The sequence below is a fragment of the Athene cunicularia genome (genome assembly GCF_003259725.1).
Source record: "Athene cunicularia isolate RWA chromosome 6 unlocalized genomic scaffold, athCun1 chr6_part2, whole genome shotgun sequence".
NCBI lineage: Eukaryota > Metazoa > Chordata > Aves > Strigiformes > Strigidae > Athene > Athene cunicularia.
Window position 1 is genome coordinate 1,444,198 of NW_020799106.1, and position 16,701 is coordinate 1,460,898.

Genomic DNA, 16,701 nt, shown 5'->3' on the forward strand with positions numbered 1-16,701 from the left:
CTCCCATTTAAGAGGTCCTTAGGTGCTCAGAGAACAGGTAATTCTACTTAATATTTAAAGGGAAAGCCACTGCATATGTACAAATATTGTCTTCTAATTTTGTTGAACTGCTAAACTATCCTTCCTAATTAATGTTATAAAACCCCCTTTACCAGGGACATTCCATGTTAGAAGTCAGAATACTTTATCATCTATGTCTCACAGTCACTCATCCATCTTCCTACCCTGAGTGCTGAATGAAGCATTTTTCATTTCAAGAAAAAAAAAAAACCAACAAAAAACCCAGTACTCTGGTTATCCCCCACCCTCAGACCTTCACCTCTCAAACATTCACCCTGCTTGATCTTCCTTCTGGGAGCAGGACCAAGAAAGGAAAGATCACATTTTAGGGATCTTGTGACACTACACTGCATGACGATGTCACTAATGGCTTCTTTTCTGTGACACATGCAGTTGTCAGCTAAGAAACACAAACAAATCTTACATCATCTTCAAAGGTGTTCAGTGCTCTGCATTAGTACACACAGCTTCAAAAGGAAAAAGTTTGCTCTGAAATACAACGTCCAGAGATTTTGGATACGGCACAGCTGCTTTTTCCATTATTTCCTGTCCTCTACTGTGAACTGCACAGGGGTGGCAAAATAATATACCTGAGCAGCAAATGCACTGTCACACACTGGAGGACTTGTTCAGGAACCTGGATCAGCTTCAGCCTGTTTGTCCAGCCTTGAGAATGATATCATCATATAGAGCAGTTTGTATATTTAAAAGTGTAACGTGTATTTTACCACATTTCAACAGCTTGCAACATTCAATGAAACAGCAGTGTGATAGTGAGCTGGAACATTCTCTTCTCATGTAACCAGAGTGTAAGACAGTAAAGAGAAATAAGCCGATGGGACTTCACGTTCCTAGTTCATCATTTGCTCTCCCCCTTCACAACACTGTCTCATATATACTTCAGGAATTTTAAATTTCTAGAAGCGTCAACAACTGCTACAGATAAGACGACAAACAGTTTTCTGTATAAATGTTTTTAAAATAAAAAATAACAGTGTCTGCCAATGTATCATATCCAGCCCTTGATCAAAAAATATAAACTATTCAGAGAACTAGTAAGTCTAACTTACTAAAAAGTTAGAACTACAAAATGTATTTTAAAGCAGCACTGTATATTAAAAATCTCACTAGTTTAGAAGCATAAATCTACTTGAAAGCATGGCTTCAAATACCAATATTAATAGGGATAATCTTTAATGTGTGGCGGTGAAGTGGTATTAACCACTAAAAACTGAGTCTTCTGATCCAAGACGTGTGTAACCCACAGAAAAACAGCTTTAAGAAAGGCAGAGAGCAGTAAGTGAAAGACAATTATCCCTATAATTTCTTACTTAACTGTATCCCTCTACCTCCACAAATTGGACAGACAAGTTGCAATGCCACATCTCGTAGCCTACAGCATTCGAGTTGTTCAATAGCTTTCTGAATTCGTAATAGAGATGTTCCACATAAAAAACTTTTTTATTCCACAGTCCATTATCCTTAAAAGGGACTTATCCTAGCAGAACTACAGTACTGTCAGCATTTCTTTGTAGCTATTCTTATCCAAGCTTGTAAACCCCAATAAATTTAATATTTGAATAAAAAGCATCTTTGTCAGAAGACCACCTTCACCGGCAATCCTGCTGGGGCTAGCTAACACAGGCCTTGCCCACGCTGGGCTCTTTTCATTGAAGATGAAAGTTGTACCAAAGCTCTTTATGTTAGATATGCCTGCCTTATGAAAAAAAATTACGTGGTAGTTTAAAATTACTTCTTGCTTTAGGATGCAGACACTGCAAAACCATCCACTCCAACAAGGACATTTCACCTTTCTGCTGATCACAAGCTTTCATAATGATTCAACAGGTACTGCAATGGGAATTAAATCTTGTTACGCTGATACAGCTTGAGTAAAATACTAATATTTTTTCTTGAAACACAAAATAATTTGGAAAAAAAAAAAAATCAGAAAAAAATGTGAGTGCGAAGAAAGAATCTCCAATGCTTCTAGGAGCTCTGTGTCTGGCATTTTAACCATAATTCTCCTTAGAGTGCTTTTCTGTATATCAAGGCTGTGATCTCCAAAGACCAGGCATGTTAGAGGTAGCTCCACCTAGCAGAACTGGTTCCCAAAAATCACAGCACGTTCCCAGACTCCCGGTTTAAAATCCCCGTCCCACCCTCCAGCTCTCCCAGGAGCTACACCAGTGCTCAACACACAGGCAGCCCCTGCCCCTCTACCTTCCCGACCCGCGATCCCCAGCCTCTGCTTCCACTTCCCTTCCTGAAAAAGTCACTTCTGAAGACTACACTCTGTCCTTATGGATTCAATATGAAAAGCCAGAAAATTTTACATGTATTTTACTGTTAAATGAAAAAAAAATACACTGCATTCTTAATTAAATTAAGCAGACTTTTGAGGAATAAAGTTACTTAAAACTGAATGTGAAATTATAATAAATATATCACCCTTTAATAATCCATTAAAATAACTTTAATCAGTCAAATTAACAGTACATGTTCGCTGCCCGTGTTTTAAAGCTGATACTGTCATTAATTGGGGAAATCACTGGTAAACAGAACTACACTATCCTCAAAGCAACAGATCAGCTTCTGAAAACTCTAAATTCCTTCTGCAGATTTTATTAAACTTTCTTGATTTCAGATTAGTTAATATGTTTAAATTTAGTAACTATTTCACCTGAAATGAAGAAATTATATAGAAGTTTAAAAAAGTAATATCCTTTTCTATAGCAAATCTTTGAATAAAAGTTTAGGTACAATAGTGAAATCAAATATCAATAGATTTTTTTTCACTAATGGACACTTTAATAAAGTCCATTTTAGTATCTAATATTAACACTAATTATTCTAAAATTTAACTTTTAATAACCTTTCTTCATACAGATTGAATGCTATTAATACATTTTTAGTCAACTAATTCATCATAATGTGTCTTTTCTACCTCCATTGGTTCCTTTATGATGCATTTTTGTAACGTCCTGCGAAAGTTTTCCTTGTTGAAACTATTTTTTTCCACTTTCAATTTCCACTTTTTAAGACTTTTCACTTTAGATTTCCTCTTTCCTATAAAAATTTCAAATACTCGATGACAATCAACTTTAATCTTTCTGTCCCTAAAGCACAACTCCTCTATGAACATAGGGACTAGCAGAAAGACTTGACTGTTTTTCTACTCACCACCCCTAGAAACCCAGCATATTTCCTATGTTTGAAGATAAGCCCTTAGGCAACGTGCATCAAAGAACCAACAACATTTCAGCAAGCTCGACTTTCCCATGGCTCTCAAAACTCGCTCAGTATTGATTTGGAAGTCGAAAATACTACTGAGACAAGGCAATTTCTTCTTTAGAGGCTGAAAAAAATTTTCACACAGTCTTTCAACTTAATTTAGCTATATTGTTGATTAGAAGCTATTTATTGAAGCATTATTAATAAACGTGACCATGGAAGGAGTTGTAATTTAATTTGTATTTAAGAGAGAAAAAAATTGTTCCTTCAGTTGCTATTGCCTTTGAGTAAAATGCTGAATATTAACTAATGCCAAGGGATAAGCAAGACTTCAGTAAAAAGCACATCACTCCCAAACACTTCAAGGGAAGAAGCTGGTATCTTCTGCAAGAAGCAGCAAAACTGCTTGAATAATGGTAGAACAAGCTCCTCTGCAAACTGCTGCATCTGCAGGTGAAGTGGGAGAGACCTCTAGAAGTCACTGGTACCACCACCTGGGTCAAAGCAGGACCAACTTCTAAGTCAGACCCGGTTGTTCTGAGACATTCTGTTAAAGTTTTGACTGTCTCTGAGGATGAATATTACACCACCTCTCCAGAGAGCCTGTTCTAATGCTTAACCACGTTCACAGTGAAAATTTCCTTGCTAATTTCTCACTGAAATGTCCTTTATTGTGATTTGTGTCTGTTACCAATCTAACCATCTTACAGCTATCCGTAAATATTTGTAAATCTGTCCTATAAACTTCAACTATACCCAAAGGAAGCTATTTCTGTCTAAGTAGATTGAGCTATTGCTTGCCAATTAAATATTGGATATCCACAACAGGGAAAAGGACTGGCCTTGAGAATTTCCCTCTCCCAGCTTCACTAATGTAACAAAGAAGGAATAATCCTGGATTTAAGGCAAAGCTTCAAACTGAGACCCATGATCTTCCCCACTCCTGAAACGTGTGTGCATGCATACGTACACGCACACAGAGTGAATCCAGCCAAACATCAGTGCTTAAAGCACCTACCTAGAAGTTAGGAGACAATATTCTGAGTCCCTGCAGGCTAAAAAGATGAAAGTGCTCAAATAGCTTGGTAATGATACAGGAACACTTGTCCAGTTTTGGAAGAAGTGTTTACAATTCTGTAGATTGTACTCAACGATACAGAAGCCTTCGGTGTGCTCATGGTGGCCTCCTGGGCTGAACTCCGCAGGAACCTCAAGAGGAAGAATGGCAGTTTTAAATATCTTTAACAAAGCGCAATTCTGCACAGATCCAGAGAAGACTTCTGTTCTGTAAAAGCCTAGCTGTGAATATGTGTGTGGGATGGAACTCGAAAGAGCTTGAAGATGATCCTCTTTACACTGAGGCACTACTCGTTTAATTCAGGTTTTAGTGTAGTTGACAGCTCATCCCCAGTCAATTCCAGGGAAATAACCTTCACTGGAATTTATTTTACTGCTTAATAAGGGTTTGGGTTATGCTTAAGTGTACAGTCTTATGCTCGGATTCCCCTCACCCAGGACAGAAGCTGCAGCAGTTCCCAAACACACCCTGGCACTTGGTTAGAAGAGGATAAATACCAGCACATGGGAAGAGGCAGGATCAAGTGGCTTGGAAGGGACAGGCCCATTACACATTTGATGGAAATCTGCTCTTAAAATCAGTTGTCAAGCTACGTATCAAGCATAGTCCTGGTAAAGACATCTCTGCTAAATCCCTTAATCTAATATTGCAGGTACATACCAGAAACAGAACATAAAGATTGTCATTTGGGTACTTACCAGGCTTCCTTCTCTCCCCATTTTAATGGGTTCATTGAATTGCTATTCTTGACAGTAAATAACTCAAAGAATATCTCAAAATAAAATCAAGCACTAAGCAGTCATTGGTAGAAGTACAGAAAGAGAATATAAAACCTTTTACATTCCCAGTATTGAAATGGCAGTACCAAATTAGTCTTGCCTACTTCCCCCGAAGCATATGGAAAGCTCTGGGTACTCAAGCATGAGAGGTGCACAGCTGGGAGAACAAGAAATCTTACACAGAGACCAACTACGGATGTACATGCTTGACAGACATGAATAGCACTACTGTTCACGTCCCGAACATGAGAACGCAATACCACTAACAGCTCAGACACCACTCTGCTATTCCGACACTTCCCTGAACTCCAAGCAGTTACAGAATCACACCTGCCAGGTACAGCTGCTAATAAGGAGTAAGGAAGTAATAACAGAATGGATTTTCTCACAAACTAGTTATAATCTTTATATTTAAGCTTCAATTTCTAATAGAGCATGAGGCAATCACATTGGTTGGTTCCAATACTTTTCTTTCTAATTCCACCCAACTTGACAGAGGAGTTCAAGTCCTAAAGGCAACTGGATTGCCAGAAGTTTTTGATTAAGTGGTGGCTGGAAAGACAACAGACTACAAACAAGTCTCTTCACTAACTAAAAACCAGGCTATTATGAACATCCCATAGCCTCACCTCAGGCCATTGAGTAGGTGTATCAAGTGTATTCAGATTAGATACACCTCACTATCTCTTGGCTAGTTCAGAAAGCATGGGGAACCGCACACTGCCATTCCTTCAGTGGGTCAAGTTTAAAGGGATCAAAGATGCACACATACAGGAAACTGAAATTCAGAAAGTCAAACCTCTATTGTCTCTATTTAAGCATTTGCTAAAAGAGACCTAATCTCTAATCTACAACAACATGATTGCTGTAACATCCTTCTTTTTAAGGAAGTGTCTATGTCCGGCAGATAAGCCACCTGCCTGCAAAAGAACAAAAAACTCCCAAACCCCAAATGAAAAAAAACCTCTATTCCAGCCACTGGAATACACAGGACTTAGTTATGGATGAAAAATAGAAACTTATTTCCACTAGTACATATTTACCTTGAACATGGAGGATGATAAGCAGAGAGGCTCCAAGCAATCGCTCATAAACTCTCAATCGAGTCATTGTTCACTTTTAATACTTCCTGAGCAAGGCGGCTGGCCCTTCTGCTTGACAAATGTTAAGCTTTTGATGAAGCCTAATACAAGATTTGGTGTTTGACTGCGAAGATGCTTTTGTAACTTTTCCAACCTCGTTTCCTGAAAGACACAGTAAAACAAAGTGTTATAAGAAACTCCTTGCATTTCTGAAATAAGAAAAAGCCTTCAAGATTTTTCATCACACTGATCATAACCACATGGCTTAAAAAATATATGTATTTAAATTGCAGATGTTTATTAAAATTAATAACTGAAAACCTTAGCCATATTTACTATCCAACTGAATAGCAGGCTGCTTCTGAAATGCACCCATGGGAATGTTTTCACACTCCTATCAAAACTATTAAGTATGTTAACTCACTAGTCACAGCCATGTCTTTTAGACTCTCATATGTAATATGCAACAGATTAACAAGTAAATATGTTTTAAAACTATTTTTTTACAGAAATTTAAATCTAGAACTTCTTTTCTTAAAAACGCAACTCAGGGGTGACTTTCCATAATATTGAGAGAAAAAAAGCAATACCATGTTGAGCCACCAGTCGAAAAACGCTTGCAGAGAAGCTTTATTGCACTAAAACCCCAGCTTCTCTGCTGGATGAAAGCGAAATTTGTATTAAAATAGCTTAGTTACCTAATTACAATGTTACTTTTGTCTTCTAGAAAAAAAAAAAGCACACGATCTCATTTAACATTTGAATGAACAAATTAATTTCTCATTTAGCATCAACTATATTCCTCCAGTCCCTCTTCCTGTAGATCACTATGTTATATGGTGTTTTCTGGAGGAAAAAAAAAAAAAGTTAGCTCAGTTCACACCACCAATGAACTTTTATTGTTAATCTCTGTTAACTCCAATTCAAAATCCCGATGTCCTGAATTCCCAAGTTTTGTGCAAATTAGTCCCTCCTAAAAAATTATGCTACTATATGCACACGCCATTTGCTCCAAAAATAAAATAAAATCTACTTATCCAACGTATGAGCGCGTAGCTAAGACAGCCAAACTGAACAAGACGATACTTTTTCAGGCCGCAGCGGTTGTGGTCACGTTCTGCTTAACGAACTTTCCCCAGCTATTCACGAGGGACGCCTAATTGGGCCTCAAAGGACTAAAAAGCAGCTCGAACACCTAAATAGTTAATCGCGACAAAGGCGACGTTGCACAGGGCTGAACAGAGCCCTGATTTTGCCTTTCCTCGGCCTCTTGTTTCGGTGGGCCTGACCCCCTGACCCCTGTCAGCCTGGCGCTGCTCATGAATGCCCGAAGCGGCGTTCGCTCGGGGACGGGCTGCAATTACTGTTGGTGGCCGCTTCCACCATCAATAACTCAATCTGTCTGTTGGTGAGACCCGAGAACTTTTCATTTTAATTAGTGCTTCGGAGGCATTTAACATGGAGGCAAATTAGCGGCCAAGCCGGGAGGTGTCCGTCGCTCCCAATCCCGGCAGGCCCGGGGCAGGCTGCCCCGACCCCTGGCCTACTTTTCACACGTCTCTGACTTCTCGGTAATGAAGCGACAAAGCCCCTCGGCACCAGAGGAAGGCGGGGGCTCACCCGGGGCCTGGCACCTCCCGCCCGCGGGCAACGCTCCCCAAGGCTGCGCTGGCCCGGCCTTTGCCATGCTTGCTGCCCGGTGACGGGCGGGATGGACGCAGAACGCTGCGGACAACCCAAGCACTAGTAACTTCAAAATATGGTGACAAAAATATTCCCTCTCTTTATGTTTCCTAAGCACAAGAAACAGGGCCAGTTCTGACAGCTGGCAGGGAACATCCTCCCGGCGATAACAACATCAGGACAGCCACACATCTAAGTGTTACTCTTGCTTTATTTGTGCTTCAACTGCGACAAACTTCAATCCTCAATAAAACGTGGAAGATGAAAACTGCTAACAGCTTGTATGTAGTAAAACAAGACTTTATTTACAGTATTATTTTTGCAGTCCATCAAAGAAAACCCTCCATTAATAGTCTGTTTAAAGTATATTCAAAAATCATTTCTGTCTGTCTTCATGCAAGTTTCAGTGAGGACTAGATATCCTCAGTCTCACTCTTCCACGTTTCGAAAGGAGTGTTTTGAACTGTCAAAAAATTGGTGGTCATGCTCCCCAGTTCAATTACGTTAAAGAGAACACTGGCATGTGCAACGTGTATTTACCCCTGCACTACACAGTACGTTACCAGAAAAATCAAGAAGAAAGGGGAAAACCCCCACATTTTCATGCAATTCACCTGCTATTTTGTGGTGATTTTTGTTCAGTGAAACAATCTAATGTAGCTTTCAAAAATGTTGTCCAAGCCTATCCAAGAATATAACCCTCTCCACTTTGAACCAGTATTTTGTACCTGAATCTTCCTTTCATGAATATTTTACTTTTAACAAATATATATAAAAATGTAAACAAAAATGTATATAAAAACATGTCATAAATTGACACTGAGAACAAGTTCTGCTCCAATTCCTCATTTTAAAATTATTCTACTTTGAGAATGCTTATCAACACGTAAAACACTCCCCCAACAATAGAAAGTAAAACCCCGCTAGGCTGCACTTCCAGTCTCTTCCTCTGAAATGCACATACGATGCCTTAATCTTCCTGCCGCTGCGTGTCAGTGGCCAGTTGAGCCTTGGACAGGAAAGCCCCCGAGCTGGCCGCAAGGCCTGCCCAGACCAGCACTGCTGAGCCCTGCTGCACCCACGGCACCATCTCAGCGTTGGGCAGTGGGCTCAGGGCACCGGTGCAAAACTCGTGACTTCCAGTAACGCACCGGTGCAAAACTCGTGACTTCCAGTAACGCACCGGTGCAAAACTAGCGACTTCCAGTAACGCACCGGTGCAAAACTAGCGACTTCCAGTAACGCGTCTCAATAGGAACTATGTGAGCTGCACTGGGGACACATCCCCTGTTATACCACCCACATGACAGAAGCATCAAAGCTGTGTCAAAAACATGATGTAGATTCACTGAGGCAGTTTTTTCAGTCACCACAGTAAAATTCAACAGAGCTTTCCTGCCACAACTGTCAGAAGAGATTTCAGGCTTTTTTTTTTAACCCATCATTTAAATTGTTCTTCCTTTTACTCATGTACATTCCGGAGCTAAACAAACTAAGACAATTAGTTCTCACAGACTACATTGCTATTTTGCAGAAAGGGAAACTTCGAAAACATTTAGTTCTTAAAAATCACCGGGCACCCCGATATAGCTGTGTAGTTTAAAAAAAAAAAAAAAAGTTTTCAAAACCAGACTAGCTCTTCTAATGCTTCTAACAAATGCCACACCCTAAAACAACATAGTTATGACCTTTGTATGAGAATACTTCACTAAAAAAAAACCCCAAAAACCAAAAAACAAACACCACAACAACAAAAAATACATTCGACAAAATTGAAGAGGCTGCACCTCTTCGGAGCCCTTTCTGGATTCCCACTGTAGAGGAAGACTGACGGGCTGTTAAGGCACTCTATCTACACTGAGCAGCAGCTGGAATTTCTCCAAAACCTGCCTGATATTAACAGTGTAGAATGACATGACTAAATGACGTACTTCAAATGTGTTAAAGCACCAGTTAACACCTGGAATGCTACTCCACCAACAGCATGGTGAAGAAAGTCAAACCCTTAAGCCAACCAGTTGATTTCAAAGTCCTCAATCTCTTTTTTTTTTTTTTTCTATTGTGGCCATGAAGAAGCATACTAGCATCATCTGCTAAAAAGAAATTTATTCATCAATCGTAACACCCTATTTGTCTACAGTGTAGTTTATTATCCTTCCTAAAAATAGTTTATTGATGAAAATGCTTTTGTTAAAGCTGTGGGTTTTTTTTTTTTTCCTCAACTGGAATTCTGCTGTGAATTCATGGCACTATCACGGCAGTCTACCCCTACACTCTGTATGACTCCAAATATATGAAGCTAAAGCGTGCAAGATTTGTCATATGGTCCAAAACGATTCTGAAAGAAGGGAGTTCCCTAGTAACTGTTCTTCAGATGTGGCTCTGTAATATTTTTAACAGCATGATCCCCAAACCAAATGAGCTGCACTGTCCCAAATTTCAGTATGGAATGATAGTGCTGAACGTATCAGAGGCAGTATAGTAAAAGGGGAACATACAAAATAAGAACCATCAATCTCAGACTTGAGAGGAATTAGAAATTAAATCCATTTCAACAGACAAGATTTTCAAAACATTTTAGCTGTACGTACAATAAAAACTAAAATATTTGCCAAAGCAAAACTGAAAAATATTAAATGTTTCTCCTATGCATAATGGGGGCAAGAAGTGACTCCGGTAACCATAAGCATACTAACTCAACCACACGTTCAGTTTTGAACACAAATTTGAGGTGCAACAGAATACCAGAGATAAATTGGGCTGTCAGCCTAAGCCAGTATACAACAACTTTCAGAGCTTAAAAAACCCTGATATGATGCCACAAAAAGCGATTAATTTGGATGAAGAAAAGAAGGATTGTAAGAACAGTAAAGAATTCCCTACAAGGCAGATGACAAGTAGTTTCAAGAACAAAGATTACTAGTGTGGTTCAAATGACATTCTAGGACTTTGATTCTTGAATCAGCTTGATTCAAGAATACTTACCCTTTTCACTAATGAACTAAGCACAAGAAGTAAAACTTTGATAAACCTTGCAGACAAACATGAATTGTCAATTCAGTTGAGTGTTGTTGTTATGCAGGAAGATTTGGATCACATGAAGAACTGAAGTAACAGAAACGGAATTAAATATAACAGCATGAAATTGGGAAAGTTACGTGTATTGGGAAGTCTGAAGGATTTCTGCCTCACAGAAACTAGTTCATGCACAGGAGACAGCTACGCCCAAGGACTCAAGTATGTGAACTGATGACAGAACGTCAGACACTTCTACGTGATGCTGCTGGGAGAAAGAGACAACCCAACTCTAGGATTTCCTAGGAGGTTTCCCAGGGAAATGGTAAAACACGGGTAGCACAGAGACAACGTGACTGATAAATTCAATGTATGACTAGAAGGACGGATAATGCTACCTGGAGAATAGGAAAGCCCTATTGATGAAGATGAAAAGAAAGAAAAAAAATCAATACGGTGAAAGTTGGCAGGAAAATGATTACTCTTTGAAAATGTAACATAAGAATAAACACAAGGAAAGAAAGACAGCTATTCAACCTGAAGAAAATTACTGGTTCAACAACAACAACAAGGTATGGATTAGCCATTAAAATTTATTTAGATCAGAAATTATAAAACAACTCCTAGCCACTGGTTAGAATGTTCTAGGGCAGATTTTCAAACTAAATACAGTCCAAAGACTTAATTAGTCTTTAGTTTATAGAGGCCACCATCTCATGTAGCTGCAGGTGCCAGGATGGGAGCAGACTCTGATCCAGGAGAGACCTTACAACTCCATTTTGTTATTCGTAATACAAAACCAGCTATAGTTAACCTTAGCTTATTCAAATAGTCAAATTTAACCAATAATAAGAAAATGTAAATAAAAGCTTCAGACTCTATACTGTGCAATTCTGTCAAATATTTGTATAAATCTACTTTTTAAACATGTTTCTATTATTTTATTGCAAGGCATACCTACATGTTGGTTGGGCTCGATAATCCCAAGGGTCTTTTCCAACCTGAATGGTTCTATGATACACAAACTGCAGAAAAGTGTCATAGTGAAACAGCTGAACTAGTTATGCTAAATGCTGTCAAATACGCTAAGTTGAAAACACAGGTAAATCCACCACCAAAACCTATGAAAAAACCACAGAAGACGAAGACAACTGCTGGGTATTGCAAGCTAGTTGGCTGCATGGCCATCAATAAAAACTACTTCAAATAAGGCCCTATTCGTTAGGCGCTATCAGTGCAAGCTCACAGAAATAATTCCACTAAACTGTGGATTGTACTAAAATTATTTAAAACTATTAGTGACTGCGTATATTTAAAAGCCAAAAGATTATGTAAATTATTTCAGTGTTCCTTCTCCCTCTACAAACTGCTACAAAATCTGAAAAGTTAGATGAAGCATGCTTGTGTGCGTATTACTTCTCAAGAGACTTAAATGAAAAACATACCTGAGTTCTATTTGTGGGTCATTTATAACCGTGTGTTTCTAAAGCACATACTACCATGGTGCATTTGTTCATTCAAAAAAAAAACCCACGAGCTCCCAACAACTGCCTTCCGCAGCAAGACAGTTCAGAGTCCTTGAAAAAGGACCTAATTTTGAGCAGCTGGAAGAAAAGTGACCAAAATCCACCCTGGATACGCAAACAGAAAGCTTATAAAAAGGAAGATTTCACACTGCCTGCAAATAGCAAATGCGTGTACGTTATTGCAGAATTTAGAAGCCAAAGCACTAAATTATGATACATCTGTCTGTTTCATAAACAAAGTTGTTAACCATGAAGAAATTAAAGCCTAGCTGCTTTCTACCATGCCCAGCACAATTAGGTAATTGGGGACGCCACTCACTGGACTCCTGAATGCCCATCTTACTGTTACTCTGGAATCCAATTAACTAACTGCTACAAAGTTTCTGCCATTAAATTAACAGTAATGAAATTCAGTAAAGTTATTTTCCCAGTGCCATCAGGTACTCAAAAATATCCCAGTGTGTTACAAACATGACACACTCTCTTATTTGAGCATACTCAAATAGGATTTCACTACACAATTTTTATTTATCTTGACCCATTTCCTCTCTTTCAACTCCATCCCTTCGGGGATTAGCTGGCTGAGAGCTTCTGCCCTGAAGGCAACTGGCAAAGGAACACCCATGCTCCTTCCACCATAAATGACAAACTTCTGCTATTCTACCCAGAAGCTATCATTCTTTAATGTTTTTATCTATTTATCATTTCTGCTAGTTCCTTGGTGTCATACCAGTCAATGCGAAGGAGGAGAAAAGTCTCCACATGTAACACATTCCATCTCTAAATCTAGCAAACCCAAACTGGGAATGTAACTTAAAGCTTTTAAGTTTTGTTCACAGGAACGCTACTTAAAGACAGCCTTGGGTTCACTAAAAATCAACAGCAAAAGTCGTTAAAATTGTTACAAATGTCACACATTGATTGAAAATATTCACTATTGAAAATATTATGGTCATACAGTACTGCCTACACGATCCAGCATCTTTCGGCTCGGAATTCCTGTTGTTTTATACAGACAATATAGCCAGGATGAGGAAGAGAAAAAGCTGGGCCTCGATCCTGACTATAGACCTGCTCACTCTTTTAAACAATGGACACTAAAATCAGGACCGGTGCCTTTTAACGTACAAACGCTTTCTCAAGTGCAATATCCCTTTGAGCAATACAAAGATGACTAATGAACGTTTTCACAGCCTTACACTTTTTTTTTTCTTCCATAATTTCAGGACAATTGTTCATTAATCGATGTCCAAAAAAAAAAAAAAAAAATCCCTCAACTATAAAATTGACAGGGCAAACTTTTATTATACTTAGATATCATGGCCTTGGCTTGTTTCTGTTACACTTATAACCTTTGCCCAATCTAGAAAAAGAAATTCACACCTTCTTTTTGTCTCCAAAGCAAAGGTGATTATGCAAATTCCGGGACTCCTGAAGAGTTCTCCAGAACTGGGCTTTTGTTTGGTGCTTACAGAGCATATTTTTCATTTCATGGTGCCTAAGTGAAACAGCCTGTCTCTTCCTGGTTACTGAATTTCGTCGGTAACAAAGCATGCCACACAAGCCCGTGCTGCTTCCCCGTGTCACTGCGGTGGGTTTCTCCTGTAAGAGGCGGCGCAAGGAGCAGAAACCCCAAGCCCCCCCCAAGCCCCCCCCGGCCAGGCGGAGCTCCAGGCTCAGCCCTCTCGGGCGGGAGCGCTTTGCCCACATGAGGGTGGTGTGAGCCAGTTTTTTCTGAGCAGGGGCACGTTGCTAAAATCTCCATCTCTCGCGCAGAACACTGTTTAGAAAAAGCGGTTACTGTTTAAAAAACAGATCACTTGAATTTCAATTTCGGCACAAAGAGGAAAAGAGCAGCGACAAAGCTGAGACAATTCAATGGGGGGGTGTGTGTGTTGTTTTTTATAGCATGAGAAGTAGACTGCAACTCCTTCTCCCCCCCTCCCTCGCTTCCACGGTTAATCCTTGTTTTCTAGGTAGCGAGGTTTCTCCAAGCCCTGTGGCGAGGTGCCAGCTCCATAAAGCGAGCTGGAGCTCTCCCCTCGGCCCGGCCCCTCCCTGCGCAGCCCTAGGCGCCCGGCCTGACATGCTTTTCAAGGCGTGCTAGACTGCAGAGCAGACTTTCTGGCTCCACTTCCATTGTTTGCACGGCTGCTTTGCTCCTTATCCAGAGCGTGGATTAGCATAAGAATACTGTCTTCCCCCTCTGCAAGCCAGCTCCCCTCTAGAAGACCTCTACCCCTCACGAATGAACGCGGGGTCGGGTTTCTTTTTTTTCAGATTTTCTCTTTAAATCCTCCTTTCCTATTCAAGGCTTGTATAAAACCAATAAAACAAGTAAAATGCTAAACCAGCAAGGCTGACCAGGCTCAGAAATACCCGACTGCATAGATTAGTAATTACCAAGGTCAAAAGAGTCAACTCGATAATGCTCTTGACGGAGCCTTCACTCCTCACGCTCCCGTTGCGGGGATGATTTCACTTATTAAAGGATATACTTTCCAAACGGAGCAGAGAATTAAACAAGTTCTAGGAATCAGAAAGGAGACCTTAAACACCCGCTTCCTTTTTTTAAACTCACCCCTGGAAGACAAGAGTTTCAAATTATTGAGAACAGAGAGCATTACTAACCCCCTCCAAAGTGCTGGGAGCGATGCCCTGAACACGGGCTCGCCGCTGCCTGCTTACATAACTGCAAATCCTGTCCCTCTGGTGTCCGACCAGGACACTAGGGTGTCTCTTGGAAAGCAACTGACATGTGATCTAGTATTTAAAAAGGCCGACAGAAGAGCATTTCTCAAGAAGCAAACTGCTTGCCCTCAAAACGCTTAAAACTGGCGACACGGACATACGTTTTGTTCTGCCACCCGTAAGGTAACTGCCGGCCAAATTAATTAATATATTGTTAAGTGAACAAGATAAAAACACACTTGCAAGTGTAACTTCATAAATAAGTCACATAATTTTTTAAATCATCAAATTCAGCGCTCCTCATTGCAGTGGGCAAGAGCAAAGCTTTCCTCAACAGTATTTGCTCAATACGTACAAACAGCAGAGACAAGACTGGCAAGTTCAACATCATCATGATTTGCTAATACAAAATGCTGCTTGGCAAGGTAAACCTTAATCCTCATTTCCCTCACCTGCTTGCCATGCCCATAAAGCACCATACTCTGCTGACAGGAGAAACTCGCAGTCTGGCCGTTCTCACAAACCCTGTAAATAACACACAGATATTCTCAAAGGAGTCTCCATCAGTCTTCCAAAGCGGCCGTTTACTAGCTGGATACACCAAACAAAGTCGGAGACACTGCTCCTTTACACACCCCTAAGACATGGATGTGGCAGGGGGAAATTACTCTTTAAAGTGTTCTTACTACAGAGACAAAATTTTAGATATGTACTTTGCAAATGACATTTAACTGTTTTGTTCTTCATGAGTTATATTGCCCTTCCAACTTGGAATTGCTGAAATGCGCCCTTTACACCTCTCTCATAATTCTTTTAAATGACATGAATACTCACCTAACAGTTTTTCTGTCATCTGTGAGCTCAACACGCACCCTAGAAACTCATGTTGGAGTATTCTGATGAGGTTACAAGCTCCAGACACAAAACACAGAGGTTACCACCTCCACAGCCAGGGCAAGAGAAGTGAGCAAGTATTGTCAGTGGCAAGTGTCGCATGGCCTAAACCAGAATCAGTGGCAGTTTAAACTAATATGCCAGGCTCTGGAGAGCTGTGGCCGATGAGCTGGTGCTTGCCTGATACCGCCACAGAGGCACTGACCTCCCGCGAAAGAGCAAGGTGGCCAGCTGGGGGTAGTAACCTCACAAGCCATCTCAGAAGTAACTCCCAGAGCTTGCAAGAACCCTGATACACACCAGGCAGGTTAACAAAGCTTCAACAGGCCCAAGCAGAAAAAAAAAACCAACAAACCAAAACGGGGGGGAGAAAGGAAAAAATGAATAAAAACTGAAGTCCATTGGTGAGCAAGTATCTTGTAATTACAACATTCAGTATCTTACACAGAACCCGCACCGTATTCTGTTATTCTCAGTACTGCAGGGTGATAAATGCGCATGTATAAAGCATGACATGCTCATGTGCAGTCCGTTGGCAAATACTGGAGATATTAGATGGCTATATTAAGACAGTGCTTCCACGGTACACATAATCTAAAATTAGTTCTACACTGCATTCAGTTTCTACTTTTATCTGCAATACTTGATTTTTAATTGTG

At 40.1% G+C, this 16,701-nt stretch overlaps 1 protein-coding gene across 1 annotated transcript in view; it reads right to left on the reverse strand.

The window, feature by feature from the left end:
• BMPR1A (bone morphogenetic protein receptor type 1A) overlaps positions 1–16,701 on the reverse strand; it is a 42,727-nt gene that overhangs the window by 15,511 nt on the left and 10,515 nt on the right. The window contains exon 3 of the mRNA XM_026851936.1: positions 6,195–6,395. Coding sequence (XP_026707737.1) covers positions 6,195–6,261 — 67 coding nt within the window. The 5' untranslated portion in view covers positions 6,262–6,395. The remainder of the gene's footprint in view (positions 1–6,194; positions 6,396–16,701) is intronic.